General features: G+C 42.4%; 2 protein-coding genes across 2 annotated transcripts; one reads left to right on the top strand and one right to left on the bottom strand.

Annotated features, from left to right (window-relative positions):
- Positions 1 to 256: 256 nt before the first annotated feature.
- On the bottom strand, positions 257 to 15,437 carry LOC146972541 (sperm-associated antigen 1-like). Its single transcript, XM_085802927.1, has 20 exons — positions 15,357 to 15,437; positions 14,285 to 14,432; positions 13,630 to 13,789; positions 13,386 to 13,508; positions 13,235 to 13,305; positions 12,897 to 13,006; positions 12,685 to 12,790; positions 12,386 to 12,516; positions 12,129 to 12,235; positions 11,593 to 11,719; positions 10,350 to 10,805; positions 8,305 to 8,404; positions 7,386 to 7,538; positions 6,365 to 6,522; positions 5,125 to 5,266; positions 4,338 to 4,464; positions 4,084 to 4,242; positions 1,575 to 1,898; positions 539 to 668; positions 257 to 504 (listed from the first exon to the last, which is right to left on the bottom strand). Exons 2-19 carry the CDS (start codon positions 14,428 to 14,430, stop codon positions 540 to 542), a joined length of 2,829 nt encoding a protein of 942 aa, XP_085659053.1. The 5' UTR covers positions 14,431 to 14,432; positions 15,357 to 15,437; the 3' UTR covers positions 257 to 504; position 539.
- A 70-nt stretch (positions 15,438 to 15,507) lies between these two features.
- Positions 15,508 to 19,922, top strand: fbxo43 (F-box protein 43). Its single transcript, XM_085802928.1, has 6 exons — positions 15,508 to 15,631; positions 16,577 to 17,435; positions 17,538 to 18,212; positions 18,533 to 18,635; positions 18,794 to 18,988; positions 19,304 to 19,922. Exons 2-6 carry the CDS (start codon positions 16,630 to 16,632, stop codon positions 19,550 to 19,552), a joined length of 2,028 nt encoding a protein of 675 aa, XP_085659054.1. The 5' UTR covers positions 15,508 to 15,631; positions 16,577 to 16,629; the 3' UTR covers positions 19,553 to 19,922.
- Positions 19,923 to 19,991: the final 69 nt, after the last annotated feature.

Below are 19,991 nucleotides of genomic sequence, written 5' to 3'. Positions count from 1 at the left end.
TCTCTGATCTGACATCAGCTCTCTTTATCGAGTCGAGCTGATATCAAATGACTGACAGGGTTCAAGGTCCAGATGGAGCGTGAGCCCTGCCTGAAGCCCGAAGCGCGGGGAGAAACACTCGGCTGTAGCCTTACATAACGTTGTACATTTGGACCCTAATTTATCAATACAATTAAGTTAAAAGTCCACACAGCATCCCCATTGTCTGCCTGTTGTACAATGCACGTTGTCAAGTTGGTGGTACAAAAAAGTAAATCTGCATAGCAAAATATTTCCAGAGAAAAATTATCCTTATCCTGTCATTCAAACGTACGGTTGGTTGGTTATTTACAGTAGAGATCAGTAGAGTGAACGTGGCTCGGCTCCATTGTATAATGCTCCGGGCCACATTCTACAGCTTCCTGCCTTTGTTTACTCAGTCCAGTCCTTGTGCAGTGTTTTGCATAGATCCAAGAGTTGTAGTGGTACAGCAGCTCATGCAGCAGGAGGGAGGGTGGGGTAGGGGTAGGGGTAGGGGTTGAGGGAGCAAAGGGAGGAGCTCAGATGTATTTGTTGGCCAGATTCTGAACGTCGTTCTTAGTGAACTCTGTGCTCTCCGTGGCCGACAGATGCTCGAACAGATGAGTCATGTGCCGACGCTCGTCCTTCTCCAGCAGCATGAGGACAGTCTGCAGGAAAAAGGAAAAAAAAGAAAAAGCACATTATCATTTCTCACCAGACCGTCGGCTGCAGCAGGGAACAAAGTGGACAGATTCCTCATGAAATAACATGATTCAGTGATGAGAGGTGTTAGTCAGCGCACCGAGGTAAAAAATAAACCTTGATGTATCTTCATGATTTTATGTTTTCTGAGTCATAAATCCTTGTTTTTTAAAGGTACATTGTGTAAGTTCTCCTGTTATCTAATCACGAAAATCGATTATTTCGTTCAAAAGTACGTTTTTCATTCATCAATAATTACCCCCATCAACAAACTGAAGTGTTCCTTTCAGCTCTGAGTTTGCCGTTCATATCATTCATATCTACATGGAGCGGGTAAGCTCGGTGCTGGCTGCCATGTCGTGTCGCCATGTTTTTACGTTCAGTGGCAGCGTGACGGTAGGAAACCACGGGAACTCACCGGAGACACCGGAGCTGTCGGCTCAGGTCGAGGTGGCGTCTGTGAACAGTCACCGCGGTAACGCAGTGAGGAGGAATGGAGCGTTACACTGATGCTGCATTCACCTGCAGTCGGGCAGACGGCCGTCGGTAACAAACCAGATGTCATTTTAGTCACAGAAGTCGAGAAAAAGCCGGTAAAACGTGGGTCAGGTAAACAATACGACATCGCCAGGACAACATACTGTCACGTGTATTGTTTTGCCTCATGCTGACGGACCACTTGTTTACATAAAGGCTTGTTTAAGCCGTTACCTGCAGCCGCTGTTGTCCGTCTGCCATCTAACCGATTTCACGTGAATGCAGCATGAAAAATACGACTGAGTTGCTTGCGATCTACAGCCGCACTGCTAGATGGGAGTAATTCTTACACAATGTAGCTTTAAAAAAGGAGGAAGTGGAGCGTTTTATCTCACCGAGAACCTGTCGGCGGTGTGCAAATGGCTGAGGTGTTGGTAGACCAGGTTGGGGTCTTTCTCCAGGAGGTGGGAGTCCAGCGCCTGCATGATGAAGCTGACGGTGTGTCCGTCCAGCTGGCTGCTCAGGTACTGCGGCAGCGTCTCCGAGGAGGTGGAGGCCAGCAGGTCGGCGCAGGCCGCCGCGTTCCCGCTGCAGCGCGCCGCGTTCAGGGCCTGGCCGAACTCGTACACGTTGGTGGGACTGAGGTTGACGTTGACGCCGTCTCCTCTGCGGCTGCCCTCCGAGTTGGGAACGGCTGCTGTCTCCTCGTCGCCTTCGACCTGAGCGAGGTGAAGGAAGAAAGGTGAGTGGATTTTACAGAGGAGAGACACGAGGAACCGTCTGTGGGACAAAGACAGTGTCTCCTCTCTGTCCGTGTCAGAGACAGAAGGATATGTATTCAGAATATCTGTAACTTCTATTCAGTTTTTTCTTATATTTATGCAGGTAGCTTCCTATTGTTATCCGTTTTTTATGGTATGTCTGTCCATCTTTAAATGTGAGGACTACAGATGGAAATTAGCTTTGAGCTAAATCCGGCATATTTACATGACGTCATGTGTGCGTGACCAATTGTTCATCAATGTGCATTGTCCGCGTCAAATAAACAATAAATGAAATGAAAAATGTAGCATTTACTTCCTCATACATAAAAAAAATGTGGTTGATGAACAACTATGTTCCAGAAAAAGATAGATATTTAACCAAAATATTATTGGTCACATGTTAAAAAAAACAAAAACAAGAAGCTGGTGCAAGACTGAACCACATAACCGTAAGAGAGGTTTGCACCATGGAGAGAATGACCCATTGGCTTAGAATGACAGAAAGTGTCTTTGTGACGCAGTACGACACAGTAAGGATTGACTGATTTGGATTTATGTACTTTGTTTTTGATAATGGATGCTGCTTCTTACTTAACACATCTGTGCTAATTTTTCTATCCAATTCTGCGCTGGAATACATAATTCAAATGTGTATCTCTTTGTTTAAGCGTTCAATAAAAATATGAGTATCAAAAAAAGAAAAAGAAAAAAAAAGTGGTTGGGCTGCATTGATACAGTCAGCATTGTACAGTATCCCTGCTCTCTCTCTCTCTACTGGAGCGTGAAGGTGGAGGAGACACTGTCCCTCAGGCCTCCAGGGTTCAGGGGAGTTATGTCCTGTATATTGTTTGCATAGAAAAAATACTGTTTAGCTGGCATTTGTTACACTTCCATCCAGGCCAGAGCTCCAACAAATAGAACGCTTGAACGAGTGATATAAATATACACCCACCTAAAGACTGTGAATCCCAGGGAAGTAGTTACAGGGTTCAACATTTGATAGATCATAGTATCTGCTGTGTGCGCCTAGAACAACTGACCAATGATTTACAGTGGGTTGCAGGTTCAGTGTTAATGTGTGGGTATTTATGACTGACAGAGTTCGTTTTAGTTGTTATTGCAGTGGATGTAAATGTCCTGCAGTCACAGCACAATCCAGCATTTATCAGCAGCACCAGGCTCTGTAAATATTCAGCATTATCTTCCAGCCAAACCTCCATCCATCCATCCATCCATCCATCCATCCATGAGACTATTTATCTCATTGAGAGTCAGTGACACCGGGTAAGAAGCAGAGTAAAACTAAGACAGGCCAGTCCCTTTAACCCTGGTTGAAATCTACATCCAGGGATTTTTCCGGACTGAAACCGGCTGAACGAGCTGATCAAGAAGGCCAGCTCCACCACTGGCATCTCTCTGGACTGTGTGAAGCTGGTTGCTAATGTGAGGATGCTTAAGAAGTTCAATTGCATCTTGAATAACGACAGGCGCCCACTCAGACTGAGCTCACATAGCAGCAGGTTCATCCCTCCTAAATGTAAGACTGAGAGGAACCTCAAGTCCTTCCTGCCGGCTGCCTTTAGGCTTTTTAACTTACAATAACCATGTTTGTGTGTCTCATTTAAACTGTGGTACTGCCCCTTATTACTTCACTTACTACTTTTTAACTACTTCTAAAGGGTGTTTTACATCACACATCCAATGGTTTACAACGACGAACGAACATCTCGCGCATGCGCACAAACATCAACAGAGCCACTGGGAGCTACTGCTACAACAAGGCTAAAAACAGAGATCACATTAAATTTTCTCTGAACAACTTTTTCATGTGTTGGCTTCAGGACACTTGGGTCAGTACAGATGAGCAGTATGGAGGTATCTGGATGTTTCATAGTGTGTGTTTTGGACGATTCAAAAGTGAACTCTATCCCCCCTGCAAAAGTGTTTTGATAACTCCAAAAGTTCTCTGAACCCTTCCTTGGCATGACGGTGAGTAGAAAATTGGTGCAATATGGTTGTGTTTGTGTATTCTGTGTATGTTTTGCGTGTATGTGGCCTTTTGTTTGCTGCTGCTGCTGTAACAACATACTTTCCTACGAAGTATTAATAAAGTATCTTTAATAGTAATCTGTGTTAGTACCTCTGTGATGGGGACAGTCTTCCTGGGCTTGGATGGCGAGGCCGTGGCCAGGCTCTGTCTGAGCAGCACCGTCACTTCCTCCAGCTCCTTCTCGGCCTCCTGCACGTTGGGATCCTGATGCAGCACCTCCTGCAGGTCAGAGCTGCATGCTATGTAGTCCTGTTGGATGGGTGGATGCAAAGACAGAATACAGCTTTACCTCAAAGTTGAAACCAGTATGTTGAGATTTCCTTTTCCACAGATGCTCCGTTCACCTTGAGGCCTTTATTGGCCATGGCTCGTCTGTAAAAGGCTTTCTTATTGGTTGGCTCCAGTTTCAGTGCTGCATCACAGTCCTGTTTGGCCTCAGCAAACCTCTCTACCTTCAAGTAGCACAGAGCTCTGCAAACAAAGTAACAATGGCACACACACAAATACATACGTCAATTGTTTGTTTTATTTTTGTCATCAGTAACTGGTGTTACTTGATGCATGACTCACAGGTGCCAGGAGTTTGTGACTCATCATTCTGTGACCTAGACTTAGTCATAACTGTCATGAAAGTCATTTTCATATGAAACACATGAGACCAGACAGAATTTACATGTCTAATGATTTCATTTCAATCATTTCATGTCTGAGACGGAGTCAGGAGGAGTCAGACCTGCCTCCTGCTCGCTGTGTTTCTCTTTCACCATAAGATAATATGATAGAGGCTGCAAGTGGTGTTGTGATAAGCAAAGAGAAGAAGCAGGCAGCTGTTTCCTGAACCCTGACCGCACTGTTCTTACCAACAACAGATGTTAATTTACAACCAGTGACAGACACACAGACACACACAGGACTCAGGATTAGCTAAGAGCTAAATGCCCCATTTCTTGACAGCAGGTGACAGCTGGGGTTAAGTAATCAGCCTGTTTTACCGTAAATGTATAACTGGATTTTGCTGTGCATTCCTGCTTGGCAAAGAAACAAAGTATGAGAGGTATGGACTGGACTGTCTGGAGTATCACAAAACAACAAGCAACAGAAAGCGAAAGAAAGCACAGTGACACCTCTAACCTGTTTGTGTAGATAGCACACTCTTCTGGCTTTAGCTTAAGGCATTCAGTGTACTTTCCCAGTGCATCCTGGTATTGGCCCCTCTTCACAAACTCATTTCCTTCTTGCTTCAAACCTGAAAATCGAACTTCTGCTTTCCTTTCTGAAAGAAAAACCAAAATGGTGATTACTTGTTTGCATTAAGACCCGTTTAACACTTAAACCTCTTTGTTGAAGCCATAAGTCCACGTTGCCGTTTGCAAGACAACCTAACAGATCTCCTTTTATTTCTAAAAAAAAACAACCTTATATGCCAGTCTCCTGTGCTCTAGACCTTGAGGATGCAAACGCTTGAAATTAATGCTGTGCTAGCTGGACAGGAGGAATGAGAGTTTAGTCAGCAATCAGTCACAGTGTGGACTGTGGGCTAATCAATCTGCTGCAGAGTGTCTTCTGGGAGAAAACCTGTGCCAGCAGGTCTATTCTTTCATTAGGGTTTAAAAATAATAGCAGCAGCGCAGCCTTGGGAGCTGAGAAACTGCATGGTCAGTGAAAACAACACATCCACTCACACAAAGTCTAGGCCTTTTAACATTTTCCTTCAATTCGTCCTGACAGAGAGAGAGGAAAACAGGATTTTAGAGGCCAAAATTCTGCTTCACTCTTCACTTTAACTTCTAACAATATTATAATGTAAAGAGAGTTCATTACAAGTGTAAAAAGGGTCTGCATTGAAAATGTTACCAAAGTAAAAGTTTGCAGGTATTACTATCCAAATGTACATAAAGCAACACTAAAACAGCACTATAATTATTACAGTTACATTTATGGGTATGTCATTTTCATAATTATTTTACAGTTTTTGGATGAACTGCTGTGAAGTCTAGTCTAAAAAATGCATCATATATTGGAAAAAAAACACTATTTAACAATATAAATCACAAGATTGTTTAATTATTCAAACAGAGAGAAATCTTGTCAGAGTGTACGCCGGCTCTTGCCCCAGTGTCAGCTGGGATTGATGCCTGTTCGATGCCCAAGAATAAGCAGGTATATTTGTTGGTGATGACAGACTTTTAAAATAGTCGTCTCATTTAAGATTGTAACACGGGCACTTCTCAACTCAGATATAAGCAAGGGGCTTCGGAAACCAGAGAATACCTGGGTTTACCAGGGTGAATTGTGTAATTACCGGTAGTCAAGATTTTATTGCACAAACTAATTGCAATCCTGTATTTCTGTTTTTTTCCCCCACACAGACCTGCATCCTTGGCGGCCTTCTCTGCTCGGGCCTGGAGAACCTCTGCACTCGGCGGCTCCTCTCTGCGGTGCTGCTGAGCTGACAGAGGCACCAGGGGAATATCCGGTAGTTTCTCTCTCCACTCTGTACCGTCCTGCTCGATCAGTAGCCTGGTGATCCTGGAGGAGTCAGCGGATCAACATGGATGTTAAAAAACAGTTTATAATGTCAAGAGCAGGATAGAAATACAGTGCAGAGGGAGGACAAACAATGTGTCTCAGTATAAATAAGCGGTATATACTACACGCTGTTCCATACGAACAAGATATTAAGATACTAAGGCTCACAATAAGTAAGAATTAGCGATATATGGATTGAATATAAAGTATATGGACATGTATCAAAGCAGGGCCTCTGGTACTGGACACAGAGCAGCCAGGTGAGTTTGTGCTACGTAACAGAGAGAGAACATGCAGTCTGAGAGCCGTAATTAGCCTCTAGCTAGAACTGCTTTTGAACTCCAGCTAAATCTGTTCACCACTAATTAGAGAAAGAGAGAGAGAGGGAGGGAGAGTGGAGAGAGAGAAAGAGAGAGAGAGAGAGAGAGAGAGAGAGAGAGAGAGAGAGTGTATGTGTGTTTGTTTGTTTATTTGATTTACTTTAATTTAGCATTTGGCTTATGTTCATCTAAATTTGAAATTAAAAAAAGATTAAATTATTGAGGAAAATATTATATAAGACATCCAGACTAATAAAATCATTGTTTTATTTTCTTATCCAAGACAACTAATTATATTATGTGCCACAAATTAAAATGGACACTTTAATCACAGAGCTCTTTCTCAGTACATTTAGTCACAATCATTAGCTGGCATTACAGCGTAATATTCAGCTAAATGCTGGCTTTGTGTTGCTGATTAGAGACCGGCGCTCAAAAATGTGAATATGAAAGTTACAACTCATTCAGTCATCGTGTCTGTGGTTACATCCTCCTCCTGCCCTGTGCAGCCTCTCAGCTCAGTTGAGAGATGAGTGCTAATACCTGTTGACGCTGTCGTGTGCTGCCTGCACACTGATATCTATCTGCAGGACCGTCTTGTAATCCACGTAGGCCTGGCGGTAGCGCTCCAGGGACTCATAAGCCATGGCCCGGCGTAGGAGGGGCTTTAGGGAGAATGGCTGCAGCTCCAAAGCTCTGGTTGGTATAAATAGATGGGATGAGACAGGAGCAAAGGATCAAGTCTGCTACCTCTGCTATAGATGCTACTGTCTGATCGTACAGTCGCTATATGTTGAAAGCACCGTATGTGCCAGATGTTATAGTGGTCGAGTACCAGTATAGATATAGTGGATAGTGAACTCGACCAGAAACGTATTTCTGGAGATAATTTCCCTCCTAACCGTGCTCCCTGTCTTCATGCTGTATAGATAAGGTGTACAGTTATATAATATCTATTTTTCTTTTATAAAGAAGCTTTTTATGGAGCAAATTTATTCCCGCATTCTGGGAAGATGTACTGGTGTGGGGGGAGTTGTGTTTTGCTTAGATACATCAGTATCTATATATATGTATAGATACTGTTGTATGCATGGGAGTAAACTGAACACAGCTAAGTGTTTTTCTGTTAGCCTTAGAAACTGAATCTGAAGCAAACATACCAAATATTTAAAGGATTTCAAGTAGGAGGCTCCCTCAAGTTATCCTGTGTTTTTTTTTTGCTTATAAAACCACTTCTAAAGAGATTAATTGAAATCCCTTACAACACACCCCAGTGCAAATCCCCTCATACAAGGACAGTGATCAGCCCTCAGCCTGCACACAGGGCTTTTTTAGACTGCTGTGGTAAGACCCAGTGTAAATTGAGAAATTTGGGTTGACACCCTCGGCAAACGTTCCTCATACTCCTCATCCATCTTGCCGCGTGCAGTGCGACAAGGTCGAGAAATATATATCGTCTCACCTTGTGCAGTCCTGTATGCAGTCTTGACTGTTGCCATCTTTCAGGTAGCAGGCTGCTCTGTTTGAATACAGAATACATAGATCTTCTGGACTATCGATACCTGCACGAGAGAAACACATCACAGATGTAAATATATCACACTTAGAAAACTAATTTCTTATTCCTCTGGAACCATCTGTGAAAGTGGCATCAATCCAAAAGCACTTGGCTACAAAATGCATTTATGTATTATTAATCATTTATACCAGCCTGTAGGAACCGTTCAAACATGGGAGAACTGCTTTGTAAGGACACGGTGTGTCACTCTACCTTTAGTGTTGTGTATATGTGTTACTGTGATGAAATAATAACCTGAGTATGATAGAAACCCCAACTTTCTCTCACATGTCAGACAGGTGAATGCAATATTATTTTTCAGCTGTTTATGAACTTTCTGTAGAATACAGCAGTCCTATGTATTGATGTGCCTCGCCAGTCTCTTGTATCCTAAGGTAAGAGTCTTGAACAGGCCTACTTTTTCTTCCACAAGTACATCCTTTGTTGCTTTTGTACAGAAGCAGCACTAAGAGCCGGTGTTCCTGAGCAAAATGTAGATAGATAGAAAGACCAAGGAAAAGCTTGTTAGACCACTTTTTGGACAGACAGTTCTACTAACTTGCTCACAGAGGCCGCACACACACAGCGTATTTGCTTTTCTCTCCACTTGCCTAACAGGAGTCTCATTCCTTTCTCATCATCCTCATCAGGGAATAAGATAAGTCTACACTGTAGAGAAACATTTTTCTGTCATACTAAATACAGTCAGCTTAGCATGCCACCTCATGAGATGAAATCAGATTATGTATGATGACCCAGTGTGACAGTGATGACGAGGATGATGTCTCAGCAAATGCTGATATCATAACTGTGACAGTAGATCATGTCCGGTGTGTTAGAGGTTTAAACTAGGGCAGCTGCACATGGACCCATATGCAGATTTTAAAAAAAAAGGACAGTTCCCATGTCAATATTTAATATATCTTGTTTTTGACAGACTATGTTGGATGTTTAGGTGGTTTAATGGGGTAAACAGGAGTGTATTTTCATCTCTGTCAGCTGTAATCTGCATGACATGTGGCCCTCGCTGCATCAGTCAAATGATGTCGATATCCCATCACTTTCACATCTACCAGCAGAGCAGTTACTGAGTCCACACGGAGAGACGGAGAAAGTATATTTACTGGAGGGGGGATGAGATGTGACAAACAGCAGTTTCTCTCCCTCTATCAATCACTCAGCCTCTAACTCTTTGGTGAGAATTATAGCCGTGGTCCCACAGATTCAATTTCACAGTGAGTGGTTCGTGGTCATGTGACCTGGACAGACCTGAGCTGAGAGGCTTAGCGCCATGCTGAGTCTAACAGAGAAATGCTGTCCAAATACACCACAACTGCCACACTGTGACGCATCGCTGTAGGGACACACACACTAAATACAGTAACAAACAGTCAGACATTTAGCTCTGAGCTCTTTGTAATGATTTCAAGACTTAATGCTAATGGAATATATCATTTCTGTTGTTTAGGGATTCATGGTAATGATCATTTTGATGTTGTTTTCTTGTTCTTACAGTTTGTGTTACTGTACAATGTGATAACAGTGAAATTAAACATGTAAAGCACTATAATTATGTTTTTTAATATTAATATTACTATTATAACAGCAAGGTCATGACCTTTGATTTACAAATGTATAGAGCAGCTATAGGAAAGAGTCTCCAGAGCCTTAATGACTAAAGAAATATTGGTTCAAATGTGTGTGAGACTGGCGGCGAGACATCTTTCAGTTAACCTGTAGGCCATCTGCGTCTCGTTTCCGCATGTTGACAACACACTGATGCCACTATGAACTGTATGTTTAGGGTTTACTGACACAGAGCCACATAGCTAACTTTTCTCTAAGTGACATATGTCAACCAAATTGTTGTACACCATGTGACTGAGCCGGCGGCCACCTTAGACTCTACTAGCAAAGCGCAGCATCAAGAGCTCCTCAGCCCTGCCTACCTGATTCGGCGTAGCCTTGAATGGCCAGTGAGTATTTCTCCAGTGAATCGGCAAACTGTCCATTTTTAAACAGCAGGTTTCCTTCATTTTTCAGCCGGGACAGAGGTGGGGGCAGGGCTCCACATGGAGCATCAAGGTTAATAGTTTCCCGTGCAGTTCCTCCAGCCGGCGTTCCCTTACCGCTGTTGCTCTGATCAGCCTGCACCGAAGCTGTCGAGCCTCTCTTGCTCGTTCCATTGGCTACCTTTTCCTTGGACTCGTGCGTGACTTTGTATTTGTCTGGGTTGCCTCCTCTGCTCCTCCAGTGTCCTGTGTGAGAACTGTTGGACTCGCTGTGTGGACCCCCGTCCCCTCTGCCGTGGGGCTTCTTCTGAGCGTTACCCATGTCTCCCCTTTCCACAGGAGCCGCCGAGTTCTCCTCCCCTCCCACAGGCTGGCTGGGTTCAACCAGGAAAGCTGGAAGGGACAGGAGGGGAGGGAGAGACAGAGAGAAGGGGGGGAGGGGGGAGGTGGTAGGGGAGGGAGGAGGGGTGGGGGTGGGCACACCCACCGGAAGCAGTCAGCAGTTACATCACAGTGGGGGAGGGTTGCACACAAAAGACAGAGAGCCACTTCAAAGAGGGAGTTCCAGGAAGCAGTCACTCTCAACAGTGAATCACGAAAGTGCTGGGTGGGGGCAGGGTGGATAACATGCACACATAGTATGTCACGTTACTCAGGGGGGGACGAGGGGAGTTTCCTCTAGTTCTGACATGAAAATGACAAGCATACTGTATGACTGATGAAGCTTGTTTTCTACAATTCATGAGTGAATTAGAGGCAGCTACACTGGAGACTAAATAAAGCACACATATAAAGACACAGCAATTTGGTTTAAAAATGTAGATTACAGAGAATACTGACTATTACTGACAGTTTTCAAGGCTCTAAATTGTCAGACCTGTCAGTCTTATTCACTGGCTCTCAGCTCCTAGATCAGATCTGAAATGAAATGTCCCAAGGTCACAACTAAAAACAAATCAAGGTGGCAGAGCTTTTGTAGTTGTGTCTATCACTGAAAAGAGAATCAAATAAAATGTGCTTGTTGTGATGAATATAGGAAAGGGTGCATATATCCTCATTTAAATAAATCAAAGAGATGGATTTGGGGAATTATGATCACTGGATCAGTGGCTGGGATATAGATAGTCTGATTCTGTGTGTGTATAAATCATGGACAGGAATATTGATTATGAAATCTCACCTTCTGCTTTAGTATCATTGTCACTGTTGTCATCTTCCTCTTCCACTTCCTGGATGAGGATTTTTTTCCCTCTGCTCTTCTGCTCTGGCTGACTTCCCTCCAGCTTCTCAGTTTCAGACAGAAGTCGCTAAACCACAAATAATCAGCACTCATTAGGATTTAGGAACAGTGGAAACCCAACCAGGCTCTATTTGAGTAAGTAAGTTAGCAGAACTAACACACATGTTAATACCACAATCAACAATACAGTGCTGAGCTATGGTGAATGGCTTGTGTACTTGTGACATACTGCATAACCAGGGTCCTACAAGGTGATGACAACATACGACTCATTCAGGACTCTGACCCTCTTTTAATCAGGACTAAAAAAAAAACATTTTCTTTTTGTAGTAATGTTAAACAGCATGTGATTGTAATGACACCTCAAATAAGCTGCAATATGTTTTTTTTTTTTTTTTACCCCCCCTCACATAAACACAGTGACACCTGGTGGACAAAGGGCTACTGGCAAGTAGCCTCACTCCCCTATCACCTACTGTGGCTGCAGGATTTTGTGGCTCTTTCATAAGCACCATCCTCAGGTCCTCAACAGCCTGTTGGAAGTGGCCTGTGTGCTTGTACACGGTGGCACGACGCAGCAGGGCTGATGATGAAACACAAATTGTATTCATTTAATTGAAGGCTAGAGTGTTAAAAATTGTAAATATAACGTAAAATGTACATAATTTCACTAATAGTTATGTCCAGATGCACTGTATTATTGTAAATTAAAGTGATGTTAAATGGAAAGCACCTTTCACATTGCCTGGTTCCAGCTCGAGTGCACTCTGACAGTCCGTCATAGCTCTCTGCCAGTGCTGGAGATTGATCTCTGCCTGGGCTCTGTTGTTGTATGCAGCCACAGTTGGTATAATTGAAATGCTCCTAAAATGGAAAGCCAAAAACAAGATACCTTTTATTATTGGGGAAACACTTAGAGGTAAAGTAAATGGGAATGAAAGACTGCAGTCTAATTAAATGTCAGGGGAAATGATAAATCCCCCTTAATGATTTAAAATGCTTTGTAAAAAATGAACAGTTTTAAGATCTGACCTGGAATAATATGCAACTGCCTCTTCATAATCCTTTGATCTGAAAGCTTCATTGCCTTTGTCCTTTTCACGGGTTGCCAGGAAGAGCTTCTCCTGTTGTGTCAGCACTGGATATAATGTAAGAGACCACACATTTCACACAGCTACTCAACTAAAAGTACACAGTGCTTTACAATGACCATAAAAGACAAGATGTTATAAACAATACATTACATGAGGTATCGACTTTTGTCCTGATTTTGGGATGTCCTGTGATTCTCTTGGTGGGTGGATCATTGCTGATGACACCATCAATATTCTCACATTCCCTTTCAACATCAAACCTGAAAACAGAGTGAAATACAATTGCATAAGGGACGATATTCTGCAAAAAGATACAGACTAAATAAAACAGTTTCAAACTTTTAACTGTGATCACTGCAATTAAAGAAGCTTAGATTTGGCCCTCTTACAAAGCAAAACTCTTGGGAGTGTACAATGCCTGCAGCTGCTTTAACAGTGCGTTCTTTCTTCTGAATATAAAAGACAAATGTAGAGACAAAATGACTCACTTGTCCCATTCTCGATAATCACGTGGGAGAACACGTTTTGAAGAATTCCTCTTTTCTTTTGCATCTGAAGTCTGTGATGACATAACACATCATTAGTTTTTCATTCAGTATTTTGTGTGTGATTATTCACATCAGTGGAGACAACTCATACCTTACTAAGAGAAACAGAGCAATTGGATCCTCTTATAGGTGGCATATTTTCCTTAACTAGATCATTGGACATTGATTGCTGCTTTAGTGAAGATTCTGTTTTTTTGGTTTCTTCTTGCCATGCCTGTAAAAAAAAAAAGTTTTAATATTAAAATGTTTGTACTCAATTTCCAACAAACAGGCCAGTGAGAAGAGGAGCAGGGAGTACGCAGCATTTATTAAAGAAAATAAAATAAGTAGCCTACCTTTAACTCATCAGCAATTTGGCTCCACTCATCTTTAGAAAGGCAGGCTGCTGTTGAAATAGGCTTTTCCTTCCTGAGTGCTGGGCTCCGAGGGTGCAGTTTCTCCAAGTGACTCTCACAGAACTTGATCAGATGAGGATAGATGCCCTCTGCACCAGACCTTTACACACAAATAAACAATGTTTTCTGATGGTCCATATTAGAGGTAGACTGATTATTCAGTGTTGATTGGACATCTTATAAACAGGCAGAGGTATTGGCTCCAATAGTGGCTGGTGATGCCTGTGCACCCTCCACCTGTCGCACATTTACATAAAGACAACACATAAAACTTTAAACTACATACAAAATAATCTGCCCTCGATAAATGCTAAATTGTCATTGACATTGTCATGTCATGGGACATAAAAGGTTATGGTGATTAAAATTTGTTGCATCACCCATGTGCTGACTCTGACTAAGCTGACTAAGCTTTGGTGGCCAAATAATTTTTCCTGTCCCACATTATCATTATAATACAGGCCTTTGTAAATCCACTGTCCGTCAACCACTTTTTATTTAATTATTTGTAGAGAAAGACAAGCTTATCAAAGCTGATAAACATATCAAGTAGGTTCCTCCCCCCCTCCCTAAAGCACAGTTTTGCAGCTTTTACCTCAAAACTTTCAAGATCTTCTCCAGGTATTTCACATCTTTGCATTTTTCAATGTAATCATAGTCCAGGTGGTCCACGGGGATCTTCCCACTGCAGTCTGTGGTGCTAGACTGGTTCTGAAGAGAGAAAACTGCCTCTGCATTCATACCTGTGAAGAATTTAATTTAATTTATTCACTAGTGTTGTAGTAGCCTACTCAACACCACATTTTCAAGGTCTTTGTCTTGTCTCTGAAACTACTACATTTTTACTCGACCTTGTCTGGGTCTCTTTCGAGCTGGAATCTAACTTTAAATTGTTCTACAAAAGAATATACTTGTGCGTAATGTAGGCTAACCCTCTGAAAAACTTGGTTCAACCAGTGTCAAAAGTGGGAGAGACTTTAGCACAACTTTTGCTGTGTTATTCTGTCCAATACAAACTTTGTTTCAATTAAATATGGTATAGATTTTTATATAAAATCATATTTTCTTATTAGCTGAGGAATAATGTTTTATTGTGTATGTAATTTTCTCTAATGGGAGAATTGTAGATAGCTCAGACAACCACCTGCTAAGACTTGGTCCATTGATGTTTTTCCATGAGAGGGCAAACTCTCTTTGCCAGTATTCGTTGATTCTTTTTAATCTTTAAATTATCTGTATATAAACCTAAAATAAACAACTGTGGGACTAAGGGTACTACTTGAATCTGTAAAATAGTTTGAATACCGGTATTGTTTTACTTCTTGCCAGAATTTCCGTAAGTTACATTGCCAAATACAGTAGAAAGGTTTACCTTTTTTCTCCTCACATTTACTACATATACCAGGTATATCGCTAATATATCTGTTTAGCCTTTAGTTGTATTGTAGTAATTTCAGGCGTTAACGTTAGTTCTCGATTGTGCAACCGGTGTTTTTTTTTTTTTTAGCTAATTCAGACGACGTTATTTCCTTGAACTGTAATGAAACGTGACATTTATGCTCGTAACTGTGCTCTTCTTCGCTACTGAACTAATATTATCACCTTCACCTGCCACTAAAACCGTTACATGAAACTATTAAGTTTGTAGGAAATAGCTTTTGTTTTACCTGCTGCTGTCTGGAGAAAGTACTCATCTGCAAAGTGTAGCTTGGTTTGTTACTATGGTGACCACGCAGGGTGGGTGGGGGCGCGCGGGGGGAATTCAAACCGGAAGCACGTGACATTCTAAACGTTGAGGCTCCAAATTTGAAAACGTGGCTGTTCGGTGCCTGAAGAGGAACATGAAGGAAACAGAAATAACGACAAAGGGAGCGAGCTGAGGCCTAGAGACTGAGCCTGAGGAAACAACGTTGTCTTTGTTTTTGACCCGTTTAATCGAGAGGTAAGTATTTATATATGTGTGAGTTTTATAAATGTGTGTTTTAAGGCCAGATATGTGGTGTTTTTTTGTAATTTACAACTCGGCTAACGATACAAACAAACTGTCAGCCATTACCTAACGTTAGCTTACATAGTGAGGGGCGTGCTATGGTCGATGCAATTCACATTTTACTGGGTCAAAGATTGTTTAATGAAAATAATTAATGATAAAATCAAAGTTTGTGTAACGTTTACACAAAAAGTTAACTCGGTGATTGACACAGGTGTCTTCACCTCGTGCTAATTGCCACTGTTTTTCATACGTTAGCTTCTGTTAAGCCACTTTAACTGGGATTTAAATGGTGTTAGCGAGTGGTACATTTCTCTCTGGGTCCTTATATGAAACCACGGGGGGTGTCTACTGCCAGCCAGCCGGGGTAGGTTGTTGGTCTTTGGCGGCTATAGCTCACTTTATAGCGGTATCACAATGAGAGAGACGCAGCTGCAATTTAAATGGACTCCCGCTCTCATGGCAACGCTGACGAAACAACCAGCTGATGGTGTTTGACAACTTGTGCACACAAAACTGTTACCTATGTGACGACCGAAAGATTGATTGTGAGTCCAAGAAAACAGCACCTAATTAGAAATAGACATACGGTAAGACTGTTTGTTTATCCCACACATGGGAAATTTGGTTGTTACAGTAGCATTGTAGCATACAAAGTAAAAAAAAAGAACAATATGCAGATATAGAAATATAAAATGATATAAAACAAACATATAAAAAACAAAGAAAGAGAGAGAGAGATTTTGTACCATATTTGTTTTTCTCATTTGATCTGTAACACCTGTCAATTACCATGTCCACATAGTCCCGGGCTCTTTAATGTCATGTTTGTCAGTTATCCTGGATCTGTATTTTTTTGGTTCATGTATTTATTTTACCACTTTTTGTTTTCTCTAGGTCACCGGTGAAATCTGTGGTCAGAGGAAAGTTTGCACACAGGAGGGGGAAAAATGCAGTACACACCTGAATCAAACGTCTACCACGGAAGCTGCAAAGGCCAGCATTGTCACGAGGGCTGCTGTGACAGTGGATACTCAGGTTTATTCCACACTCCACAGAGCATCGGTGGAGTTGATTTCTCTAGGTCTTTGTCTCCTGTAGACTTCGATGAAACGCCCAAAGAGAACCTCAGACTTTCTGCCACACCCAAAGCCAGGACCAGAGATTTGGTCAGATCTGTGGACAAAGACTCTAAAGGGGTGCAGCGGCCCCCACCAGTTAGCTGGTGTGAAACTCCTAAATTATATAAAAGAGAGTCCTCATTGCGACACAGATTAAGAATGTGCAAACCCACCACAGATGTCAAAACTGACAACACAAAGTCACCATGCACCCAAAAGACTGAAGCCCCCACCGATGCCAGGTCTGAACACTGGCTCAGTGCATCATTTGACTCTCTAGACACTGTAATGGGGGCTTTAGCATCAAGCACTTTAAACCTGGAGCAGGAGCTACAATTATCTGGTAGGAAGCGTCGTCTCCTCTACTCACAGGTGAGGACCTCCACTCTTGAAGATGGCAAACTCCACTCTGGGCTCCAGTCTAATTTTGAGAGAAGTGTGTCACTCTCGGATGCAGATTTCAGCGCGAGCATTTCTGCCTCTGAACAAATTAATATTGAGACTCCAAACTGTAGAAAATTCCTGCCTCTCACATCTAAGGACAACTCACCTCTCAGTGGTGTGACAAATGGCCTGAATGATAGCTTAAGTGTGCTGTACACGCCGTCATCCACACATACACCCAAATACATCAGGTACGTAGTTTTTTGGCTTTTATCTTTCAAATTTTTGTTGCAAATTTCCAAATTGAATGAAAAAAGTGTGCTTCTGTTAACCAACTACTAACTCTGCAACAGGTCTGTCTATGAGGACAGTGGTTTCGGCTCCCTGACTCTCAATAAATCCCAAGACTCCTCAGTGGACCATGATGGCTCCTTCCAAGAGCTGCTTCTCTCTGCCTCCAGAAGAAAGTCTGAAACCCCGAATCAGGCCGAGGCAAAGTGGCGCTCCCGTATGCAGCGACAGCACAGGCTCTCTACGCTTAAAGAGGGGGGCTCTCAGTCTGAGGAAGAGCTAACAGACAGAAGGCGTCAACATCTCCAGCAGTGCCACAGTGAATCTAAAGATGATGTTTTTGCTGAAAGCGCCACCCCTCGCAGTGGTCTCTCTAATAAATGTGGTAACAGCCTCACGCCTTGCAACACAACTCCTGCTAATCCAGACGTAACTCCTCTCAGGACGACCTCGGCCGATCTCTCTCTGACTCCAGCTTTGCAGCTGGTCCACGCTATGTGCCAGCAGAAGGCCAACATGTTTGCTGGCCAAAGTCCAAGCCTGCAGGAGCAGCTGAGGTCCACGGCAGAGCTGGTTGAGACCCCAGCAAGGTTCAGGACCACTATACCTTTGGCCGGACTGATTGGCAGGAAGATGGGTCTGGGGAACATTGACATACTCGCAGAGCTGGGGAAGAGGAGCCTCTGGCACGTCCTGTCTGTCATACTAGGCCACTTGACCTCTGAGGGCATATACAGGTGAGGAGTTAATAGTTATCATCACTGCAAAAAATCTTATGTATATCTTCAGTATAATTCATTATACCTCCTTCTGGGGCATTGATTAAACAGATGATTTGATCCAATCTAGTCTACACTGAAGAGCAAAGTAATACACTTTGAAACAAATCAGTTTCGTTTGAAAAGTCTGAGGAAAAACTTGATTTTTTTGGTATGTTTTTTTTAATTGATATAAAGCCTCAGCGCTTTTGTAAAGTATCAGGCTTGACAAACAGTCCAGGAGACTGGGCCATGGGGTGAAAACACTGGTCTCATACCTGCATTTGTTTGTTTGACAGGTGTAGTCAGGTGTGCAAAAGCTGGAAGAAAATCATCCAACACGACAAGCAAGCTAACATGAGGAGACGAAACCATCTGAGTGAACTGAAGGCTGCTCTTGAGGTAGGGGATCTGCTGTATTGGCCTCTATGCCTCAAGTTGTCTGCTCAAGGAGAAACATTGGCTATGATTAACTGTTTTCTTGTCATCCAGTTCTTTTTATGCTCTGGATACAATGTAACAGTGGAGATTAATAGTTGAAATTCTTGTTCTCTTAACAGCTCGGTGGCTCCATCCACGTCCCTGATGCAGAGACCAGACTGACTCTGCTCAAGAGGTCGGCCCTGAAGACGGTTCAGGCCCAGTCCAGGAGCTCCAGCTTCTGCACCCCGCAGTCTGCAAATAGCACTTTTAACACATCACAGCACAATGTCTCGCATTCAGGCAGCAGCAGCAAACGGGAGAAGTTTCTAGAAGTGAGTTTTAAAACTGTTTTACTACAGATTCTGTGAAAATACTTGGATGACAGTGTCCAGACTAGTACAGTTTTGTGTCTTCAAAACAATCAATTTGAAATGCCATAATTTATACATAGTGTCAGCTATGATGGACTGATTCAGTTCGTACAATACTGAGCTATTCTTAGTCTTGTTTGTTTGTCTCTCAAGACTTGTTACAATAGTGATTTATCTGAGAATAAAATGTATACTGTTGGCATTTACTAAATATGTTGCCGTGGCAAGTTTCTAATTCATTGTCATCTCACACAAACTTTATTTTTTTGCTTTCAGGTTGCCAAAACCCTCTTCAGTGATGAGTGCCTCAAGCCTTGTCCTCGGTGTCAGCATCCTGCGAGGTGCCACTCGGTGAAAGGCGAAGGTGTGTGCAGCAGAGCTGACTGTGGTTTCCAGTTTTGCACATCCTGTCTGTGTGCTTTTCATGGCTCTCGAGAGTGTGGTAGCCGCTCTGCAGGCCGTCGCAAAAAAGACATCATTCTCCCGGGAAGTGCTCAAAGCAAGCGCAACGTCAGGAGGCTGTGAAGATGATGACGTCAACGATGCCAAAGGCAATTTAGCTTTCCTCCATGTTTAATGGTGAAATTGAAGCTTGACGACAAGGAAAATGATTTCAAACGGATGCATGAGAACAAAGTTTCTACTCATCATTCTGTCTTTGTGCCTGTCTATCTACTGTATTTCCTTCTACTTTTTTCCTCAATGCAATTCTTTCATCTGTGTTTTTAATTATGAATTTGACAGAAGGAGTTGTGTTGTTGATGTGTGCTTCTCCATTTGCACTGAAGTGTACATACACAATGTTTTTTTTTATTTTTGAATTCTTGTGAGTTTTTCAACTTTTACCAATGTGTTTTCAGATCAGTTTTAAATAAATGTGATTTTTATGTTTTTACATATCTGTGCCATTTGTCTCATTATGGTGTTTCTTTTATTGTTGGTGCAAGTTGATTTTTAAGTGTTT

This window comes from Trachurus japonicus, chromosome 16 (genome assembly GCF_045865225.1).
Source record: "Trachurus japonicus isolate A0001 chromosome 16, Traja_1.0".
Taxonomy (NCBI): domain Eukaryota; kingdom Metazoa; phylum Chordata; class Actinopteri; order Carangiformes; family Carangidae; genus Trachurus; species Trachurus japonicus.
Note: the sequence above shows the minus strand (reverse complement) of the source record. Positions and strands in the feature narration are given on the sequence as shown.